Source organism: Dromaius novaehollandiae, chromosome 1 (assembly GCF_036370855.1).
Source record: "Dromaius novaehollandiae isolate bDroNov1 chromosome 1, bDroNov1.hap1, whole genome shotgun sequence".
In the NCBI taxonomy this organism is placed as follows: Eukaryota; Metazoa; Chordata; class Aves; order Casuariiformes; family Dromaiidae; genus Dromaius; species Dromaius novaehollandiae.
The window spans coordinates 196,555,636-196,579,734 of record NC_088098.1 but is presented as its reverse complement, the minus strand read 5'-3'; the positions used below and the strand labels follow the sequence as shown (position 1 = coordinate 196,579,734).

The 24,099-nt window shown below is 39.7% G+C and overlaps 1 protein-coding gene across 4 annotated transcripts in view; it reads right to left on the bottom strand.

Annotated features, from left to right (window-relative positions):
• Positions 1-4,318: 4,318 nt before the first annotated feature.
• Positions 4,319-24,099, bottom strand: part of LNX2 (ligand of numb-protein X 2) — a 60,505-nt gene continuing 40,724 nt past the window's right edge. For all 4 annotated transcript variants that reach the window (XM_064504980.1, XM_064504979.1, XM_064504982.1 and 1 more), the window contains exons 3-10: positions 22,915-23,153; positions 21,701-21,900; positions 17,853-18,224; positions 16,218-16,364; positions 13,926-14,103; positions 11,878-12,109; positions 9,952-10,110; positions 4,319-6,201 (exon numbers count right to left, since the gene is read on the bottom strand). In XM_064504980.1, the coding sequence (XP_064361050.1) occupies positions 6,066-6,201; positions 9,952-10,110; positions 11,878-12,109; positions 13,926-14,103; positions 16,218-16,364; positions 17,853-18,224; positions 21,701-21,900; positions 22,915-23,153 (1,663 nt within the window). In that variant the 3' untranslated portion in view covers positions 4,319-6,065. The remainder of the gene's footprint in view (positions 6,202-9,951; positions 10,111-11,877; positions 12,110-13,925; positions 14,104-16,217; positions 16,365-17,852; positions 18,225-21,700; positions 21,901-22,914; positions 23,154-24,099) is intronic.

Below are 24,099 nucleotides of genomic sequence, written 5' to 3'. Positions count from 1 at the left end.
TCTTTAATTGATTTCAAAAAGAGCTAAGTGTGCTTAGTACCTGGTGGATGAGGATTCAGCAGACAAAGGTGGATAATTGGAGCCGTAGAAATAACTATCTGGGAAGCAATTTAATTAAAAAAAAAAAAGTAAGAAACAAAAAGGTCAAGCCTTTCCTCTGCTGTGCTGCATTTAATCTGCACATGTACAGAGGAATTCAGGCTCCAGGTTTTTTTTTAGCTGGCACATTTCCCCAAACATGATAACATTTTTAACATTAGTGGATGACATTTCATAATATGTTTAAGGATCTGTAATATTTTATGCTTGTAGCTTTTTGTGATTGTTGTTCCAATATGGCATTGATGCTAGTATTAAAGTTTAATATGATTATAAAGCTCAATTGTATAACCAAGGGTTATACTCTTTATCTATTCTAATCTGATTAAAATGCTTCTCTTCAGTAGCTTTCTGCAATCGCTTTATATCAAAACCTGGGAGCAAAGCCACCAGCAGTTTGGTTTCTCCCAGTTCAAAAGAAATACCTAGTAGGTTCCTTATTTGTGTATTTCACTACTTAACATACAAAGATTGGTCCAAACTGCAAACCCAAGTCTATCTGGCTTTAGTAGAGCTATTCTCCAAGAAAGTTTGCGGACTTGGTCTCTGATGGGAAACCAGTGGCCGGTGCTCACCGCAAGGCTGCTAAAGAGTTTCGATGCATGTCTCCTTTAGGGGAAGAGGAAAGGCATTTTGGATCTTGCTGCCTAGTGCTGAGGTTGCTAGGCAATGAAGTAACTACAAGTAGCTAATGTCACTGCTGCATCTAAAACCCATCATAGCATTAAATTCATCATTGTAATTAAATTCTCTCACTGCTTATGATATCATCTCCCTTATGTGAAGTATCTAGTCTAGTCTAGTGGTAAACTAGTTAATGCAGCAGAACACATCCAACTCTAATTTCTGTTGTCATTTGGTGCTCATATCCACATGATTTATTATGAAACTGAAGGCACCGTACATAAAATGTACTGCAGACAGAGAATGTGATTAGTCCACGTATAGGAAAAAGCATGAAGAGGTCTGCTTTACTAAAACTAATACCCTGTAGACTAACCACTCCTTTAATGATTTCCAACACTAGTGTGGCAGAAAAGCTGTGTATAACCAAATATACCTGCTGAAACAGTGACGCTTTTACACCATGCTTTTAGGGTAAACCAGAATTGCTAGATGAATCCCTTACACAGCAGAGGTTTTCCTGTGTGCTGCAGAAAAAACACAGGTTTTTCTGTGTGCTACATTTTGCGTATCTGTAGTGTTAGGCAAATCTAAGATCTGACTTAGAGTGTAAGCAAATACTTATGCTTCTAATTTGTTTACGTGAAACCTTGCGCCTGCGTCTTAAAAGGCAACAGTAGTTGCTTTGCAGACTGCCTCTCTAAAGATATCCAAGGCTGAATTATCTATAAGGCCATGACTCCTGACTCGAGCGTTCACAAAGTTGGTATTTGCCATTGCAGCAGACTGCCCAGCAAACCGAAGGGGCCTTGCTTCCACTGCCTGTTCTGCCCAAGCCGGAGTCTTGGAAAGCTGTGGACAGCTGCTGCCGCCAAGGCAGGGTAAGGCAGGGGCTGGGAGCTCAGCATAGCTGCTACTGCTGGGGAAGGAGGGCAAAGGGGCGCAGCCCTTCCCAGATGCACATCTACCCCCAGCTATCGAGAGCCGCAGAACAGGCTCTACCCTTACATCTCTTGCCCAATTCGTCGTACCTCTGTGATGGGAGTGGCTGCCTCTCATACTTACTTGGGCAAAATCAACTTCACTTCCCCTGCTGAGGAGCGTGATGGTTCTGCTTGGCTGTATTTGCAACTCAGTCTCCTCCAGACAGCTTTTACTAGCACGGTTTAAAAACAAAAGCAATCCCCAAAACCCAAACACATTCTTTCCCTTCCTAAAACATGCTTTTGGCACAATAAACTCCACGGCTGTTGCCCAGCATGCTGTGCCAGCTTTGATAAGACTCTCCGACCTCTTTGATTATCTTAAGTTTTCTGAGTCAGTCCACAGAACTGAGTTTATCAGTTGCATCAAACACACACAGTGCAACATTTGCATGTGTGTTGTATCTGTATTATGCTGCTAATATGTGGGGGGCCCATGCATGTGATACGACAGCAAAGAGAAGGACTGCATCAGCATTTAGCTAAAATTAAGTTTTCTTACCGACACATATTTTTTGGAATTGCCATAGAAGCATAAAGTCTAAAGCTTTCCCCATACTCTGGGAAGCAGAGTAACAAATGTCAGAGTAATCTAAGAATTGTTCCTTTACTAGCTGGACATAAATCACATCAGGTGTAATGAGGTCATTGCAGATCATTTCCTTTGTCACAAACGCTCTTTACCTTCATGTCAGTGGAGATCCATTTTTTAGGTAAGAAAGCTCGCCTAAAAGCTATGTCTGAAAGAACAGGGATGATGATATTCACTGACCTCGATTACGACATCTTGGGCTGTGCAATGTCTGTGTCATCAGACATTGCAAGGTGGTAGTCATCTGGCCTTAACTCCATGCTTGCTCTCACTGCTGCTCTACTTGGCATCTCTGTTCTTTTAACTCATTGGGATCTCGTACATTAGATCCCTAGCAAATCTTGATGATCATTTTAAATTGCCTCAGAAGTAAATGGTCAAGTTTCTTAACTAAATGGAACTTCCATCACTTCCAATATTATTTGTGTCACGATGCATCTGAGAACCAGTTTTAGATTTTCATTATAACTGCTCCCAAAAGATTAGCAGATTTGCAATGAGAATTTTAAATGCTTTTGTAATACTGAATTTTCCTCCCCTCAGCCAATGAAACATTAAGTCTCCAGATTTTGCTTCGCTGGCATGCTGTGAAGCAGAATAAACTGTTTTATATTCTTCACTGAAGATCCACGTGGTTGTCTGGGGAAGCTGTTCCTCCCATGAAGGTACAGTATACAGACGAGTAGGCCCACACCACCTCACAAGACAGATCTGCGCACATTCAGCTGCAGCAATAAAATCATTAACCTGTCTGTAAATCGAAACACTCACAGTTTGGCTCTTATGTTACCAGAAGCACAAGAGCTAATAACCTACTGGCAGATACTGCAGGTTTCCTGTGCAGTTTTGTATGCAAGCATGTATTGTTTTAAAGGGACTTGCCTATTCTTAACCCACTAACTACCGTAAAAATCAGAGTCTACATTCATGAGTAGTAAGACTTCACTGCAGATTATTAAGACACTACTCTAAGATTCACTCTAGCTAGCACACATCTAAAGATAAATTTGAGCATAACTTTGTAAGACTTAGTTGCCTGCAGGAGACGGAGATGGGAGCTGACTACCAGGAGGCTCAGATTTCAGTTCTGTGTTACTATAAAACTGACTTTTCCAGCAAGACTGTCTCCTTGCATCAAATCTCTGCTGTGAAAGCATCCTCAAGTGGATCCCTTCCAGTTGGCATTGAGGAGAAAAGAGGAAACATTCCTTGTGGTGAAGTACCATAAGGCATAACTTTTACCTCCTCTTTAGAAACATGCTATTTCTCACTGATGGAATTAAACTGTTGATGCGTTACCCTGGCCTTATGAACACGCTCTCAGATTCTTTTGGTAAATTCACTAACTGGAATTTGTGGTAAATCACAGAAGAAAAAAAATCTTTAAACTGAGTCTGCATTTACCTACACAGATCTTTTGTAAACAGTGAGACAATACTTTAAGTTATTACAATGACTAGAATGAACTTTTATTTTCATTCATCCTTCATTAATACCACACAATTAGATAGCAATATCTGAAAAACATCTTGAAATAATTTAAAACAGAAGGCACAGAAAACCAAACCAAACTATGTGGCTACAAGACAACGGGGGAAAATGGTTCAGGAAAGGAATTCATTCAGAACAAGCTTTTATCGCTGCACATTCTGACCAAAAGCTGCAGCACACTGAAAAAAACAGCACAGTCTGAGCTAACCCATGCTTTCGTTAACACACACACACACACACACACACACACACACACACTTATATATATAAAAGAACAATTCTAAAAATCTGATTTTTGTAGTGTTTCGAATGAAATGTTACTTTTAAAACAAAAAACATTGTCTAATACATATGTCAAAATCTTCCCTAAAGACTATGCTAAGATGTACTTTACAAAAAATTCATGTTAAAAGCAAAGAATACAGTTAAACAGTATTTCTAGATAGAAGGAAATGTGTTCTCAACTCAGTTAATGTATCGGATAATTGTGGTGTTTGCTTCAAAAACAAAGATTCTCAATACAGTAATATACTGTACAGGACATTCTCTTGTATTTTAATATTATGAAATTAAGCTGATATCATACATTACAGAGAGAAATAAAACCACTTCATTCATATGAGATTTTTACACTTTTTTGCAAAAGAGTAACTTTATTTCTTTTTAAAACAAAGCTACTGGAATTAATGACATGCGATAATATGCCCCAATATTATAACTGCTAAGTTTGAAAATAAAGTTCATGCTTCACAATTGAAATATGTTGTGATTCTTAAATACATTCTCTTGTAATTAATAATACAATATAGAGATCATTTATAACATCAGTTCAGGTTGTGAAACTGGGTTATAAATGAAGCTCTTTTTCAAATATGCCGAACACTGACAACATACAGGTTTTGCTCCAGGTCAGCAAATTAGTTTGTGTGTCCCCTTCCACCTCCCTCCCCCCTCCACTTTTTTTTTTAACAAATGGGTGATTAGCCTGAAAATAGCATGGAAAGGCAAAGTCTAAAAGTTACAGGTTTTATTTTAAAAATACTAAATACAATCAAAGATAAATAGTATTATTCTTACTGACAGCTTAATAGCAGGTACTCTCTAAAGGAAAAAAATCCTGAAATGCAAAACAGATAGTTTCAGAATTTTATATCAAGGCATTTGCACATTTGTCAGGAGGTGACAGAATAAGAATGAACTTTGCAGCTTACTTTGCAGTTGGACTTGAATGAAAAGAGCCTTCCTCCTAGCCTGCCCACCTGCAAACCGTAATGTATGCTTTCTTAATAGCTTGCTTTCTTCCTGTAAATAATTCTCTCACTTACAAAGTACAAGTCAAAGTATTGTTTCCACACATGAATAAAGAGAGCTGACAACTACAATATAAACTGTAAAAATGACTTTAAAAAACTTTCATCAAAATTGTCTGACATAGCAAAACATTCATTTGTAAAGTAAAGTCTAATACTGCAAGCTCAAAGGCGACCTTGGGCATGTGTATTCTTGCCAGCATTGCAATAGTAATTACTTCCAAATTTCTTTTCATTATAGGATACAAACTCTGTAATATATTAAAGTTTCCTAACAAAGAGTCCAATTATTGCACATTATAAAAATTCCAGTAATATCAGGCTTTTGTCCTACTTTTCTATGAACACTGATGCCCTGCAAGAAAAATCATGGGGACCAAATGATTTCTTATGAGTAACACGGGTTCACTGAACGAGTCTGAAATACTGAATCAAAAATGGACAGGCTTACAAAACGAAAAGGCCTACCTTTGGAAACTGATTTTGATTCATAGCAGCAGATAGATGTGTCACTGCATTACTGACACACATTCTCTTCTCAGTGAAGAATGGGCACATGGCTATTATATTTATATATTACACATAATTTTGGACTGCTCAGAGAAACCAAAAGCATCACTAAGTTCTTCTCCTGACTCTACAAGAATATTACCTGACTGAGAAAGCTCAAAGAAAGCCATAAAGGAATGGGAGTTTTTATGTGTGAGCATGTGTGTATTCGCATTTGTATCAGCAATGAACATAGCAAACTTGGCAGAAATGGCTATTTCAGGATGGAAAGATACATACAGTGAGTCTGAGAGGCCCATAGGAAAAAAAGGAAAACAAAGAAAAAAATGAATGCAGCAGTTTTGGCCCTGCTTATAACCAGCTGTATATCAACAGGAGAAAAAAAGATAAAGGAGATTTTTTTTTTGCCAGCTATCTAGAAAAACAAGCTGCTTGAACCAGACTGATTTCACAAATCTATATGAGGCTTCCAGGCCAGCAAATCACGGTTAAAGTTACTTTGTTCCTCTGCTCCTTCAGCATTGGAACGAGTGCAGAATGGCTCATTCCAACTGTTGATAGTCCATTTACAGCAACAATCATATCACCACACCTAAAAAACACAAGAAGAAAACCAAATGATGACTACTGGTCTGCAATTAACTATCACACACCAAACAACAATCTCTGGGGTAATAGGTTTCCATCAGGTTTGAAGTGGAGCTAAAAAAAACCAAAAGAGGTTCAATTTTTAGTCTGTTTTCCTACTGAAACTCATTTGGGCAATTCTTGAATCACTGGATTTCAATCCTAATATAAAAATAGTTCTGCATTAAGAGCTGGCTTGTAGGAAAATGTGAGGAGAGAGCTGGAAAGATCTAATGTAGTAAAAACAAGATAATGAGATAGCATGCGTATGGCAGAAGCATTTATGTTTGTTTGTGTGAATCATAACACATTTACACCAAACATGCCTTTACTGTAGGAGGTGCAAGTAATGAAGCTTACGGTTACCAGCCACATCCCAATAGAGAATCTTGTTTTCAATGGCTTAGGATTTTGTCAAATGTAACAATTTGGCTGGAAACCTCCCACAGTAGATGGTTCAACTGAGAAGCTGTGAAGTCTCCATGCTTTGAATCAGGGAACAGGAATTTGGGAGGCTGCTGTTTCCTGGCCTTGAGAGAATTTGCCTCATGGGGTTAAATTTCAGTTTTTATCAGATTGGGAGAGATTTAAAAAATAAAAGTACCTACATTCTTTCTGCGTTAAGCAATGTTTCATCTCAGGCATCTCCTCGCGGTGACCTGACTGTGTGTTTGGCATCCCACAGAGCACTGAAATGTGACTCGAGATTGAACAGGACTTTCCCTGAAAATGATCCTCTCAGCTACTGGGGACACTAAACTGGAGGGCAAAAAGATGTTCTCCTGAGCTCTCCATGCCCACCACTAGGACAGAGCAGAGGAAGAGGAAGCAGCATGACCAACACTCAGAGTGCTAAGCAACTGTAAGGAGGAGAAAATAGGTGTCTTAATTCAGAAAAAAATGACTTTTTGAAGTCTAATGATCTTCTGGTAGATATTTCCTGAAATAAACCTAAAGCTAGTAAGACTAGTAACCCATTTTCACCCACATACACTTGAGAGCTAGAATTCTGATACATGAATTTCTCTAAGACTTGGAGCATCAGCACACTGTCAAATTAAGTAGCTCCATTATTAGGAACAAGAGACACACAGCGGTAAATCAGGCTTGGCAAAAGTATGCAGCAAAGAGTGCATCTGTCTAAAACAACTTTGGTGTAGGTAGGGGCATGCACAACCATTGAAATTCTGTAATTACTGTAGCCAGCTAGGCTCCCTATGCTTTTTATACAGAGAGTGGAGAGAGGAGAGGCTCAGAGCAGCCTAACTTAAACTCCCTCAGAAAATAACTCAGAGCAATTCTCTTTCTATCAGTGACAGCAGAAGCCTGGGGTAAGTAGCTGGCTAGTTTGGTCTCTAAATTTAGACAGTGTGAATGCAACCTGTTCTTTCTTATGGTATTAGTAACACAAAGTTAGGAAGATCTATTTAGACCAGAAGTTCAGAAACCAATGTCACAACCCCAGAAATGCCAACAGAATGGAAGTAGGTTTGGTAGTGAGTATAGCAAAAATGTTTTGAATCTGCTTCAGAAAGAGATAGTCTCAGCACAGTAAAACAACACATCTTAATGCTGTGAAATCAATATTATGCCACACAGAGGGGAGTGATTTGGGCATTTCAACATTTTGATTTTTAGAATAAATATACAAAGGCAGCAAGCTGGCAAAAGTAGCTGTCCTTGAACTCCTGTCTACCTGTTAGTATAATAACCTGGGATGAACCAAACATGCATTCTTTGCCTGGTATCTTGTCACCCAAGAAAGCACCCAAACCACAATGCTTTACTGAGTGGGGTCTCACTCACTCAGCCTTTCTGCTGAAGTTATTTCACCTTCTATAAAACACTACCAGAAAGATACTGCAGGTAGAAACACCTCTCAACTATTGGACGGTGGGATTATTCTCTCCCTTTCTCTCTAGCCCAACAAAACGTTTAAGTAATTCAAACAGAATTGGAACAGCTTCAAAAAGATCTGCCCCACAAGAACTCATGGAGAAGGACCTAAGGAACTTTCCCTTGTAGTTGGGAAAACCCATTTTTAAGTCTGTATTCTCAATGGGACACAGCAGGTCTGAACAGAGGGCATTACATCACAGAAGAGTATTTTTGCTGGATGTTACCATGGGGTAAGTAGACCACAGCCACTCTTTCCTTCTTCTTAAGAATGATACTTAAATTTTCATTTGTGTTAAGACTTCCAGTTATTAATTCCCCAAGCTGAAATTATTTGCTTTAGGTTGAACTAAAGTCTTTCCTTTAATCCAAACTATTTCGTACTTGGCCAAAAATGTATTTTTTTGTCCAGCCAGACTATTTTTTTTAATTTATTTGTTTAGTCATTGAACTGAAAAATCAATTACTGGCAAGGCTTAAGGCATAAGCATAGCTTTTTCTTAAGTTACTTTTAAAGTAAATCTACATGTAAAAATCACACCATAAAACTTCAATTCATATAACGTTCCCAAACTCAGGGCATATTCTTTACTCTCACCTTCGCAATAACCAGTTTATGAAACACAGAATCTTTAACAGGAATTGTAAGTCCTAATTCTGAAGTGATCCTAAATAGGCCTAAAGATGAGTATATGCATACTAGACCTGGAGACTGCATCCAAATGTAATGGGCAAGTAGAGTTGTAGAATCATTCAGGTTGGAAGGGGCCTCAGGAGGTCTCTACTCCAACCTCCTGCTCACAGTAAGGTCAGCCAGGAGATCTGACCAGGTTGCTCAGGGCTTGATCCAGTTCAGTCTTGAAAACCTCCAAGGATGGAGACTGCACAACCTCCTTGGGCAACCTGTGCTAATGCCTGGGTGACCTCATGGGGAAAAAGTTTCTCCTCATATCCAGTCTGAACCTCTCATGTGACTTGCGCCTGTTGTCCCTTGTCCCCCTGCCAAATGCTGCTGCGAAGAGCCTGGCTCCATCACCTCAATACCCTCCCCATTCATGCATGGGGGTGCTGTCCGGTCCCTGAAGCCATCTCTGCTCCAGGCTGGAGTAGAGTTCCCCCAGCCAAGCCCAGTTCCCCCAGCCTCTCCTCACAGGGGAAGTGCCCTAGCCCTGACTATCTTGGTGGTCTCCACTGAACTCACTCATTTATCAATGTCTTTCCCACCTACTAATAACTCTCAGGAGTAGGGACACTGTTCCTTAGCGATCTTTTCAGAGGTACTGACTTTTCCATCTACTTGTGCACCTTTCCTTTAAAGCTGCAGCACCCATCTTTAATACTGGAGTTTTCAGCAGGCGTTTCAGAAGGCTTTATGAAAGCATGCTAGCAGTTATCCCCATTGTACAGAAAGAAGTTCTTTCTAAATTTTTAGCTATTCTCTAAGAGGACAAAAATATTACAGAACTAGCTAGTCCTGGATATACACATTTTGCAATGTCTTACAGCTTAAAAGAAGAGTTAAAGAACCAAAGGAGATGGAAACTGTAGGTGACACTGTAGGTGCAGTTTATCAACACTGCAGTTGGGGAAGAGGACAGGAGATGGCAGAGGTTCTAGCACTCTGACAGATACCTTTTCCCCAGCAGAAATCTTCCTTTCTTCCCTGCATCACACTCATTAGGGAGGCAAAGCACTAGTGAGTTGCACAAGCACGCTAGCACCTGGATGTAACCAGGTGCTACAGTGTATTTCATTAAGCAACTAGTTGCACCAGCACATAGCTGTTGAAAAGAGTATTATTACTGTTAGTTTAGCTTACTTTAATCTTCCGTCAAAGTACGCTGGTGTTCCAAGAACAATCGTTTTAATGAAGAAAGGCTGGTTTGTGTGGTTCTCCTCATAGCCACCGACAATGCTGAAACCCCAGCTTCCTAAATTGCTCCGCCGCAGCACTACATCATGGCAGCTATGTAGGCAGCTGTGGAATGAAAGCAGAGGATGGAAAGAGAAAAAGCTATGTATACCACATATAGATATTTTTATATTAGGCACAACACCTGCTGTCTCATCATTACCACTGCGATAAACAAGGAAGAGCAGGGGAGGGATGGTGATTAGTATTCCATTCCCAGCAGAGCAATTTTGCAATATTGAAACTCATTACGAAAAAAAACCCCACACTCCTGAGACAGAAACAAGGTTAAAAAGAAATAATGTAATACTAGATAATTATTTAAATATAGTTAATGCTGTAAACTGATAGTAATAAAGTGGTATTGTAGGGATTTCACAGGTGGCAAAACTGTGGGTGGGAAATGGATATCCATGTGTAGTTTGCAAGCTAAAAATGCAGTGTGTTTTTTTTCCACCCCCAGCCAGTTTAGGCTCTTTCAGCTTTAAGTGAAGATCTAAAAAACCATGCATTGTCTTCTCTGTCTCTGAACTGCATCACCAGTAATAAAAATATTAGAAATGAATAACCATTTTGTTTACGTAGAATGTAAGTAATCCAGACAACGTTCCACTAACAGTACTGGCATATGTGTTATCTTCCCCAGTGAAAATTATTTCTTGACAATGAAATAAAGACTGCAATTAAAAAAAAAAGAACTTGGAAATTAACTTATGGGTAAAAAAAACAAAACACCAAAAACAATGCCAAGTTCTTCACTGATCTTCAGTACTCTTTAAAGAGTAGCAGCACAGTGCATAAGATACAACTTAAGGGGCAACACATGGTCATACAAGTATATAAGCAATAAACTGCTGCTAAGGCATGGAAAGCAGACTCATTTACCAAAGCTGAGAGCTCTATATTGAGATTACATAACTAATTAATATTCAAATGGAAAACTATATCATACTAATGTATTGACAGAAAAGCTCAGAAAATAAATTAAAAAATGAAATCTTTGTTCTGTTATCTTCAGACCATATTCTCCTACCAACATACTTCGTTCTTGTTGTTTGATGCTTAAACTACAGGCTTGAACCTGGCAATGATGTCAAAGGCAAAGGAATTAACTTTAGTCAGACTGTGCAGGTTAACAACATCATTCACTGTAGTAGGAGCTCTTCTTGATAGCAGGCATTGCCAGAATGAGTTTATAGCTGTAGCCATAAGAGTGTGAAAAACAGAACAGTAAAAATGAAACATGGTGATGTCAAGTAGACTGCAAATTAGGGAAAGGGAGGGAGCTTGCTGCAAATCTGAAAGAGTTTCTGTGTTTGGCAGACACGGTAGTGTGTTCTTGAAAAAATACACAAGGATTTGTATGTCTGCAAAAGACTTGTGTAAAAACAGACTGGAGAGTCTGATTCAACATTATAAAGTTATTTATTTGGCCTTGTAAATTTAAGTAGTGGATTAGCACAGAGAAACTTGGGTAAATATTTAGTGTTTTTTTATTAACAACCTCTCTGGTTTTAAAATATTCTACTGGAAGTTATGATATGGTTAAGGGACAGAGAAGATGACTGGTATTCAATGAGAAGAATCACTTGAGTAGTTAATACAGTCTATGAAGGGATAAACCAAGTCTATCCATCTTCCAGTTTGCTAAGAAAATATTGCTCCTGTTCACAAACCTCTTTGTGAGCACACTGCAAACTGAATATAGCTGAGGTGGTTGGTCAGGCAGAAATAAGAGGAGATGCACTGCAAGCAATACTGCCCTTGCTTTTGTATCTCTCTCAGACTTAGCTTAAAACAGGTAATTAATTGCTTCATTAATAAATTCAGTACCTTGGAAGTCCCAGCCACATGACCCATGATGGTGACCAACTGGCATCATATTCATTTTCACTGATAGTACTCAGTTGTTCTTCGTTAGATTGGGGTTGTTCTTCTACAATCTGGACTTCTAGTGCTTTCAGGGCAACTACCGAAGAGGCAGCACTGGCTTTCAGCATGGCTACTGCCTCGCTGTGACTGAGGTTAGTCAAATCAATGCCATTGATATTCAGCAACACATCACCTATTTAAAGGCACAAGTAAGAACATGTCAGCCTGTCAGAACCACTCCGACATACAGCACCTCTCTCACCAGAGTTTCATTTAACACTATTTTTTGAAGCTAAGACCATCTGAACTACCAGCTTCAGCATGTGAATAGCAATGTGTTAACCCTGAAGCCTTATATGGCCAGCTTAAAACATTAGTGTATAAAACTGGATCTCTATTGTTTATTTCAGCAAAACATATCAAATGCTGTGGCTTCTATAGTAATATTGCCCTGAAAATTTGAGATAGAAATTACGTAAGCATATCATGCATCTCTACAGCAACTGCTACTGCAGATGTCATTACAGAATTGCTCTCAGTGATATATCTTAGGTCCACTCCATCTTTAAAATGGAAGGAAAAATGATGAAAAGAACAATAGAGGCACCACAAAGTAACTAAATCTTACAGATAAGTGAGGCTCCATAGAGTATTTCAGATCTCCTGCTTTTTTGAACTTGTTATTCAGATACTCAAAAAGAAAATCAAGGGCTACTGGAAAGGTTAGTACAAAAAACAATCTGTTAAAAGGAAGAAAGAACATCTGTACAAAGATATAATCTGGAAGGAGTCCAAGACACTAAAAAAATTACCACAAACTTTTATTTCAGAATATTTTTAAAAGGTGTCAGGGTAAAAAGAAAAATGTTGTTTACTGTCCAAGCAGTAACAGTCTTCTCCTTCATACAATATCTCACATATCAACAAAAGCCATCAAATGCAAAGCAAAAGTGAGAACATTTGGTTCATGTTTGGAAAGAGACTCTTTCAATCTTTTAAAAGCTTTTGCCTCCCAAGGAAAGCTGAAGTTGAGGTGACAGCTTAACTTGAAATCACTTTTGTTTTTGCTGTGGCTTTAATGTTACTTTAATGTTACATAATGAAACAGCAATTGCAATACTTCCATCAAGTGTATTTTTCAAAGAAGTTTGGAAAAAGAAAGGATACACACTGATGTGTGGGTGTAAAAGCCCGTATCTCAGAAGCATATAAGGAGGACCCCATGCTGTTCCTTTTAAATTTGCACTTTGTGACTTTTTTTTCCCCCTTCAATTCTTTCTTAAGACAGTCTGAAATTCTGTGAACTCTGAATCATGGAGATCCCACATGCAGTTGCATCACACATCTTTGTTTCACATACGGCACAACATGTTTTAATCTTCGAATGTTTTACCTTGCTCAGTCAGGGCTGTCTTTATCTACATCGAGTCTAATCTCTTCCATCTAGCCCCCCTACACCCTTCCTGAAAGCCTAGGAACACAGATGGGCGCTGCAGCACATCTGAAGATCTGTAAGCCCAAGCTGCGCCACGCAAAGGAGGAGAAAGCTTTCAGGAACCAGGTGATTTACTGAAGCAGCTCTGGGTGTGACAGTTGGCTCAGGTGAGCTGCGACTGCAGCAGGACTAGCTGGGCTGTGCAGCCCATATACTGGGGAGCGGAGGTTCCTCAAACAGCGTCAGGCACGAAAACAGGATGTGTGCGCCACAGTGCAAAGCATCACACCAGGCCCGCTGCTCAGGCTGGTTATAGTCAGCTTTAAAGAATTTAGGCAGACATTTCCTGGTCTCATCCACTTCCCTTGCTATCATTCTCTAAACATCCCTTTCCTAGGCAAGGAGGAAGAGGGATGCTACACACTGTGTTTCCATTACCGAAACACAAAGAGAAGCATCTATGACTGCTTTGCTACATCTATTAAAAGACTTTATGACACCACCTGCTTTCAGAGAATAAACTCATCAAAAAGCAATCAGAAGCCACTCTGCCACCAGGAAAGCCAAGTCCTACCTCGTTTAATCCTGCCATCTCTCGCCAAACACCCATGAGGTTGTACACTTGTAACGAAGATGGGCAGTTCACCACTTTTGCTGCCTCTGCCTCCTGCCACTGTCATTCCAAGAGATTCATGTGGCTCTTTTTTCACAGTAATGTGCTTTTCTTGGCATGTAACACACTGGGAGAGATCCTGTTGACAGGGATAAATCATGTTGTTAAAACTTAACAAAACAAAACAAAACCAAAACACAACTAAATACACCTCAAAGCTATATTTTGGCACTTTAACAGATTGGTTTAAAAGGATTAAGGCCATAGAGTGAATTGACTTGAAAAAAGAAAAAAAACACTCAAGTAGTTACCACTCACTCAGGAAGTTTATGAAGGTCCATCCTGAAAATCTGACTCTGATTTCTCTCAGCTTCTACATCGGAATACGCTAAATTTTAGGACTGTGCTATAAAACCATATGCTCAAAAGGCTAGACAAAAAACAGAAACAAATCTTTTGAAGTTTGTTGAACATCAGTATTTCCTCATTTGTAAGTCAAATGTGACCCAAAACTACAAAGAAGATCCAAAAGAAATGAAAACACATGTGCTTTCATGATCACAAAGAAGAAATGTTTAAAGTCCTTATATGCCATGTTTTCTTTTGCAGCTGATATGGAGAATCTCTCAGAGCACAAAGTGGCTAAGGCCACTCAGTGCTATAGGCTGTTAATGGATGTCCAGGCCCCTTAATGAGTTTAATGATGTCTCAAACCTGGAGCAAGAAGAGAACACTGTATTTCATTTTCTAACACCTGAACTGTAAAGTTCAGCCCCTATTTTGTTTTGTGCCATCAAAAGGATTTAAACCTGAATCAAGATGTATTTTATTAAGTTCAAGCCTTTCCTCTTCAGGATATTCAGTAATACATTCAAACCACTGAACATTCACCTGTAGTAACATCTTAAACCAACAGAATACTTGAAAGGAATTCAAAATAACGGAAAAAAGGAATAACCCAGAAGATTCTTCCAAATACAAATACTTCTATATTTCCCTGCCATTTCTTGGAAAATGGAACAGTGCTTTATTCCATCTTCAGCACCACATGCTACTTCTGATTTAGTCTGCTCCCTGCATATACATGTCAATCACATACATAGCTGCACATATATATCATAGCTTACAAACACAATTCTTTTTTAATTCTTCAGGCTTCAGGACTAATTGACTAGTGCCATGCAATTACATAAATATTTTTTAAGCTAACAGACTTCTAAACCAACCGTAGATTACTTTTATGTAATCCACGATAAATTATATGAAACCTAGGAACAGTCTAGCATGGATATCACCGGTGGTTATAAGAGATTTACTACTCTGGAAGAGCCCACAGATGATATTGATATGCTACGGAAAACACCTTGGCCAGTGAATCAACTTTGGAAGTGTAATCTGAGTACACATATATTGGTAGATGGAAAGTGGGTTCAGGCGTTCAGGAGCCTGATCTTTGGCTCTCAGGAGGAAAACAAGCTTCTTGACTTTCTCACTGGAGCATCTCTTGTTCTCTTCTGAAATTACCCAAACATTTAAAGGAAAACACTATCAACACATGTAAATGCTCCAACAGAAGTATGATATAAAACAGTGATACAAACAGAGCGGATAGGAGGAAAAGGTGGTTTGATCAACACAGATCAACATGACAATTATTTCACAAAGCCTCAATAGTGAGAAGCTGTATTTTTCTAACTACAAGAACAGCGGAAGCACGGGTTTTATTTCTGCAGGTCTTCTGGATAATTTGCCACTAGGTTTGTGGAAGTCGCTTCATTCTACCTTTCTTTCCCACCTGCACCCTACAAGAGTCAGCAGCCTCACAGCCAGCACTGCTGGCTCATGGAGGAGATAACACAATCCTCTTATGTGCTCTTTATATACCAGATGGCATATGCCAAATCTCCTGTCCCTGCTGGTTGCAGCCAGCACAGCGGCAGAAAAAAGAACGCTCTTGAATGAGAGGCCTCCCATGTGGCAGTAACACACTGCCCGCTATCTCGTACAAAGTCTTACAGCTACAGCTGCATGAGTTCAGAGAACTTGCTTTTGCCACTGCAGTCAGCAATTCCAAAAAATATTGAAATGCTGTTGTGTATCTTTCATTCCTGCTCCTGACATAAGGCAGGACTTGAGTACTCGAAGTCTTCTCTGATTTTTAAGTCAAAAAAAGACATAACTCTTTCGCCTTTTTACACATTCAGACCACCACAAGAGTAAAACTATCTCTGTCTTAGAGAGGGAAATACCAACCTTATGTGAGTTGGGTCTGCTGTGAAACAGCTGTTGGGTCTGGTGCTGCTGTGGGTTGCTGTTATGAGTCCCTGTGTCTCGGATAATACTGACCATCTGTGACTTCATGGGTCTAGAGATGATCAGATTCACTCTCTCCCCACTGGCCTGTGGAATATATAAAATAAAATAATGAAGTTGCTACGGTATTGATTACTAGCCAAGGGGAGGGAATCATATGATCAAATATGAGAAAAGGAGACAGCAAAAGTTGTTTTTCAGCTCCTTGGGGTGCCACAAACTTCTTGCTCTGCACAGTCTCTTACTGGCTTCTTGCTGCAATTCCCTGTCTATACAGTGGAGGGGATTTTAACCTTTTCCCCGATGTTGTAACTTTATCAGCTGGAAATGCTTTGTAAAAAAGACCATTTCTCACTTCGTGTTATGAAGCTCCAAACACATGGAATCCCCAAATTCCACTTGCAGTCTCTAGGAACTTCTGCAACACAATCATGCAACAATAAAAGAAAGAAACGCATGCATGACAGCTCCAAGTCTGCTGATTTCTGTCACAACTTCTACACACCTCTGGTATTTCCTGAAGAGACTTCAGAGAAAGATGGCATATATGGGCAGACCACCAAATTCTTGAGTTTTGGAAATACAGGAGATTCGAATACCAGTTATTAAATGAAATATCCTTCTCTTCCCACAAAAACACACCTCAATATATAAAAGTTATGCAGTGTAAAATTCTGACCGCTTCACTGTGTCCAGAAACTGGGAAACTGACACTAAAATCTCCCAGATCATTATTATTTTCCTTTACCTGCAATGGAAACTCTTAAAATGAAATCTGAAACAAGTATTTACTACCCATCAGAATCACAGTTCTCTATTTGGCACTGGAATTGGGGGTTAAGCAACCTGCTACTGGGCTATTCTGACTTTACTAAAACCAGAGTAATTTTTACCAATATCCAGTCAGCAGGAAGTAGCAATGTGCTGCAGCTGTTTCCTTATAGACTAGAAGGAAAGCAGTACAGGTTTTCCTGCAGGAACAGGGAGAGGTAATGTGTTAGACTGTATCAAGCTTTGGCCAATATTCACTAGTGTTCAGAGCAGAGCCAGTCATTTGGAAGAGCCTTTCCTAATACTCAAGAAACAAGTTTTATTGGATGGGACTAATGGAAGACCTATTTTTTGTTCCCAGCTGCTACTTGTTGCCTGCATGAACTCTGGCAAATCACTTTGCTGTTTTAAGTCCCATATCTATGCGCAGGCAAATCAGTACAAAACAATACCCACTTCTAATAGAGCTTACTGAGATGTAGAGATGAAAACTGCAGTGTGTACAGAAGTACTATAATACATATTTTTTTTCTACTAAGCAATTGGCTACACTGTACACTCCTAGCTCACATAGCAGTCTTCTAACCTTCAGGCAGTACGTTCAGAAAGACTATTGTGCTTTTCATCTCTAATGAGGTGGAATTCGTCTGTTAGGTGCCAAAGCAGATCACAATAAATCACAATGAATAGCACTGTTGCAGGCTTTTAGGTATTATACACAAGCTGTTCTGTCTGGGGCAGGCTCTACCAAGGGCTTCCCCCAAGAAATAAAGTTGAGCAAAGGACTCAGGGAACACAAATTACCTGTATAACCTGAGCAGCAAGTTCGGGTGTCCCATGCTTCAAGTCATGTCCATTGATGGCAAGTACTCGGTCATTGCTGCAGAGCCTGCCGTCTTGAGCAGCCAATCCCCCTTCCAAAAGGTCGAGAATAAAAACTCCTGGCTCATCTGTTCTGCGTACGAGTTTAATGCCAAGCTGCTCGCTGGAGTCGCGCTTGTGCAGCGTCACTTGAAAGCTGTCCTCCCGCAAGGAGCTGGTGTTCTCCGCGTGGTTGTGTGTGCGGCTCCCAAATCGCCTCTCTCTGAGCACGGTGAGATGCAGCACTGTGCAGGGCTGGGAAAGAACAGCTCGAGCATGGTTGTGCGACACATTGCTGATGTCAAAGCTATTGACCTGCAAAACAAAACCAAAAAGATCAGAATAATATCCATATGTGTTTAATTGTTCCTGGCTATGGAAATAAACTCCCCAAAACTAAACTCAGATCTCACTGCAAAACTCAAAAAACCCCTGCTTTGGAGTGATCTACCTATCTGTGCTGGGAGTCCTCTCGCTTCCTTCCAGCCTTTCCTGCAAACTCACTTTGCTGCTCAAGGTACAAGCCCATTTCTCACAAAAGCAACAGCATCCATCTAACAGTGAACACCTTCCATCAATACATTCCAAGCTTTCTGCTCTCCCAGCCTCCCACATTTGTATTAGACTGTCTTTAGGTCTTTACCCTGCTTGATCTTCAGGGCAAGAACTTTTTCTGTGTGCTTCCAGCATCAAGCACATTGTCACTTTAAACTATAAAATAATAGCTTTAAAAAGAACACATCCAAATCTCTAAGGAAAGCTAACATCTAACAAAATGCAGTACTTCCACGAAGGGAAGATTTTAAAAAAGTTGAAATCCAAAACAAATTGGTTCATTAAGACAGAAGAAATGGATTTACTAGCTCTGAAGTCTTAGTGTGAACTTAGGAGTTCCTCCTCTGACTTGGTTAAGGTCAAGGTTTCAGACTCACAACTTGTATCCCTCATAATTTAATTGTAAATGAAAAACAGATCAAGCTCTCCTGCAGTATAAACAAGAATTCTGCTTGTCACGTGGCCCACACTGATACAAAGATCAGTTATCTTCAGTCTTTTCTTGCATTACAAATTTACCATAAAAATTGATGGAGACATGAGATTTGGGAGAAAACACCAAAAAACCCCAAAACAAAACACACCACCTCACAAAAGCAATACTTGCTTGTTTTGCAAGAAGTAAAAGGCTCAAAACTAACCGTGAAACTTCATCCTTAACATATGCTACTATGACTTGTTGGAAAAGAGCCTCACCATGCCCCTAATTTCAGTAGATGAAAACTAATATAAAATAGACTATGCTGAGCTGCTTTAGCTAGGCCTTTTAATGCTCCCCATTGCAACCTAACTAAGTAAAAATATAAATTTGCAATTTCCCACAACATACTAGTAGTAGTATGATTTTTAAAAAAAAAAAATCATGGGAAGAGAAAGGACCCAGAAATCTATGTATAACCGCAGTCACATTTATGTCATGCATCGAGGTTGAGTTGCTCCGGGGGGCGAACTCCAAACAAGGTAGCTGCGGGGGCTTTAGCACCGCGAAGGTGTAGCTCTACCTGCCTGTGCCCTACCCCTGCGAGGGGCTGCCAGCCCAGCAGCAAAACGGGCGGCACGTCCCTGCTCAGCCTCCTCCGTTTGCAGCCTGATGCCTCGTGCAAACTCGCCGCTGCGGCAGCCCCAGGAGCTCAGACACCGACCCGGGGAGCGAAGGCGCAGACGTGCCCTTTCCTGCTACTGCTCCTCGCTGAGCAGCAATCCTGAGCTGAGAGAAAAGATGCACAGCTGGAAAAAACAAGGCTGAAACCCATTAGGTCTCATCTGCCAGAGCCATTAAATTAAATTTAGTTTTATTTTAGCTATCACTAGCTAAAGTAAATACATAAAATACGGAAGCAGTCCAAGGGCATAAAAGAAAATATGCAATAAATCTTAATTTTTTATTCTACAATAGGGTACATTTTTTCCCAAATAAAACAACCTGGACATCTCTTGTAAAACTACATTCTCACTGGAATATATTTTACATGAACTCCAGTTGTAGTCCAGTACAAAAAAAAAGGGACAATTTGTTAGACCGCTTTGAAAATGTTAGGCACCTGTCTATATGCTGTACTTGACACCCGGTTACAACAGGCACAGTAACAGTTATTAAATGCTGTTCCCTTAGATCTTGAAAGGAATAACACTACTTTGACTGGGCAAAAAAAGGCTAAGCTTCACCTCACAATTCTTTCTGGCTTTCTTTTAGCCCTTTACTGCTCATAAAAGTCTTTGAAGACACACTCAAAAACACGCGAGTGAAGTGTGAAACCCTGACAACATCCAACTCCGTGCTTAATCACAGCCCGCAGAGACTAAGCCTAGTAATTTTAATGCAAGAGCTCAGCACCTGCGCAGGGAAATTCAAAGCAATAAAGATGATGTAACTTCCAAGAAGTTTGGCTTTTACCCCCTGTACCTTCTCCTCACCGTGGCAAAAGGACCCTGATGAACGCTCTCCTGCAGTCCGACAGCCGCAGTGCCAGCTCCTCGCGAACTGCAGCTTATAAATCCTATTTATAGCCAATTTATAGCTGCTTATGGCTTTGGAAATTATAACTGACACCTGCCCAAATGGCAAGAATTTCCAAAGCTTGTGACAAGCTCCCTGTTCTGGCAAGCAAAGAGAGACCTGGAGTATTGAAATAAATTATGCAGCATTCAATCAGTGCCTGCAATTGCTTGTAAAAAGACAATATTTTGGAAAACTCTTGGGCTTCTTTCTTGACCAGTTACTCTTGTAACACTCAAAGAGAGGAAAATGTTTCTCAAAAGAGACTATTTTTCTGCAGTGCAGGCTAGTTTTATTTCAAGGGGAACTAAAATATTTAAGCTACTTCCATCTGCTGGATTTAAAAAACAGTGAAATAGAAAAAGACCGATACAACTTTTGGACTGATCTTAGGTTAACAGATCAAAAGCAAACGTTCGCATTGAAGTCATTTTGAAGTTATGATATTGTATTTGTTTCAGGTGGAATGATTCAAAAAAGATGGAGAGGACTGTCCTGTCATACGTAGAATTTACGTACCTTCTTAGGAATACCGTAAATAACCCCTCCTCTCAAGCTAAAATTAAAAACTTCTGAAATCAACAGAATTAGAATTTTTAACACTGTCTTTGGTTTGTTACTTAAAGTTGTAACAAAAATACAGACTCTATCATAACTAACTTCCATTTTAACTGTTTATTTAAATTTTGTGACAAAATATTTAGAGCATCCTGCTTCAAATCATGCCAGTGAAGAATATCAGACTCTCTCTCTTTTACAAATCTAAAAGATGCAGATCAACTGCATAGTCTATTGGAAGGTAACATTGAAGTCAGATTAAAATGATAAAGTCAGTCTTATGGCCTGCAAGTGCTTTTTACACAGGGAAAACTAAGCCAATTTGGTAAGCAAAGTAAACTTCGGTTTCCTTGGAAAGCAGGCATAAAGTCGAAATAGAGAGCATACCCTGCAACATTTAAAAACTGAAAAATAAACTCAGGTTTTAAAAATGGGTAAGAGATGCTAAGGAGGAAAAGTAATTCTAGGAGGCTGGTCCCATGAACAACATGAAGCATCACAGGCCAAAGAACTACAGCAACAGGCTCTGCTCTGAATATTATTTTGCCTTCCAACTGATAATTGCAAAGCTAACATTTACACAACACAGTCTGACAAGGAAATCTCCCATTTCATTTAACCGGCAGTTCTGCAACAACTGAGTGCAATGCAAGCAGACAGAATATGTAATTAGATTCCATACTTGAAGTATTTGGTCTCCAGCAAGAAGTCTTCCATCTCTGGCAATGATCCCATCTCGATAAACCTCTTGAATAACAATGTTGATCAAAGGCGTTTCATTGCCACCCACTATGCTAATTCCTAATTCAATATAAGGATTGGACCGATGAATTTCAATAGTAGTGATCTCTCCTTCAGGCAAGGTAGGTGGCTGTTGATTTGCTGCCAATTATTTTTTAAAAAAGAAGATTAATCATCCTTTATACCTCATTCATTTTCAACAAAGCAAATCCCCAGAGGACAACATAGGCATACCACATGAAAATGGTTTAACAACAAACTAAACAAATGCAGTTGGATTAGTTCCACTATTTGTTGAAACACCTAGTTGACTAGAAACAGCTCTATGACAAATTAGTAGTATCCATGCTTCCTGAAATGAGATTTTTTGCTTTCGAAATTGATACTCTGAACCCTTTGGATCTGGCCCGTAATAATAAATTTCATACACTTCATTTTCAAATCCAGCACTTGGGTATTCACATTAACAGCTGCCATTGAGTTAACAGGTCGAGCGAAGGAGCAAGCCCATTTCTGAAGCAAACATGGAGACAACTAAAGAGGAAAAAGGGGGGTGCTAATGGATGGCAAATACACAGGAAAAGGAAGGGGAAAAGACCACCTTCCTCTGTGGTAAGGCTCAGTGCTTCCTCTCTAAAATCCCAGATGCTAGAGATGTTACTGTTAGTTCGATGCAGGTGGATGCAGGAGTTACTCAGTGGCCTTTTCGTTCGAACAGGACAATACTCCATGTGTGGGAAGCCTGCTGATCCGGGCAGGAAAGTGGAGAGGGAAGAGGGGAAAAGAAATCTCATCTTAGAAAACAAATTTTGTAATTTTATAGAAAACACACTGCTTCAAACTAGCCTCTAGGCCAGCATTTCCAGATTAACATGAACTACTGTACATGTGTTATGATCCAGGACCATGGTATCTATGTGGTACACATATGCAGATAGTTTTTTCCTTCCTAACTGTGATTTTAGCCCAGTTCTGCATTTGCACATAACAGAGATCTACAAGTATTTCCCCAGGAAGTGGAATAGGAAGAGGAGAAAACAATGAAGATGGGCGTTCATTAATTGTTTGCAAGAGACAAGCTGCAACACCATAAACATATCTACGCTTGATAAAAGGCAACTGGAAAAAGGTTTTAGGAGATAAATGATGACATACTGTCTGTGACTGTGTTCTCCTCAAAAGCGGGATTGTCAATGCTGGGCTCATCTGCCCACGTAGGAAGTGCAGGCGACGTGAAGCTCTGTTCCGCAGGCACTGTTCCCTGATCCGCATCCGGAGATAAACGGCTGGGCTGCTCTGTCCCACCGGGACCAGCCTCGCTCTCAGCTTCTGGCTGCAGCTTGCTAGCTTTCCTTCTCTCCAGAGCCACCCTCCGATGAGAAGCCCCAGGACACCTGCGAAGAAAACATTTACACTGTGCTTCAAGTATGCGGGAATATATGCAGCACAAAAAGTCAAGCGTGTTCCATAAAACAAAATCACTTTTCTTCAAAGACACGACTTTAAAGTAGTCATAAAATATTGTAGAACCAAATGGATTTTAAGGCCAAAATATGTTTCAGTGGACAGAACCCAAAAACAATACTACCTTCCTCACAAAAGCTCTACTATGTTGCTTTCTGGCTGTGAACTGGATGTGCTCAAAGGCATTGTGAATGTGGGCTTATTTTCTTATATATATTCCAGTTTTTGGAATAAACGCACATATTAAACAGGGTTGGCATAAAGTTCCACAGAAGAGGAGCCCTGTTCAAAGACACATTTGGAGACTTCTGAAACAGACAGAAGGAAGCATGATATTTTCTGGGGGTCATTTGGGGAAGGAAAGAGAGAGAAAAATTTTACCTACATTGTGATCTAAGTGTTAGAATATTGAAAAAAATTACATGTGTCTAGGATTTTGTATGAAAAGCAGAACATGAGTAATAGCTCTGCCCATAATCTCCTTTTTAAGCAATACAGTTTTTTTCATTCTCTTATCTCCATAATTTGCTTCCTGACTTAACACAGCAGGTGCAATTTTTTGCTCTCCCTTAAGCAACAGTGCCCCATCACCATATTGCACTTTGCACTGTTAACTCCTTTTTATGAGATTCCATTATTCTTAACACAATGATTTTCTGCTTATGCTTAAAATCCTACAATAGCATATTGTGAAGAAGGGCAGCAATGTTGCAAATTCACAGAAAGTCTTCATTTATCCGATGGCTTTACATTTACTTGCAGATAATCAAATACAGACATCAATCTTGCATCTGCCTGTATGATGCAGTTTTGCCAGCTTCTGATATTGCAAGTCTTGCAGTATTTGCTGTCTTAATGCTCCTGCTTTTGGAGCTG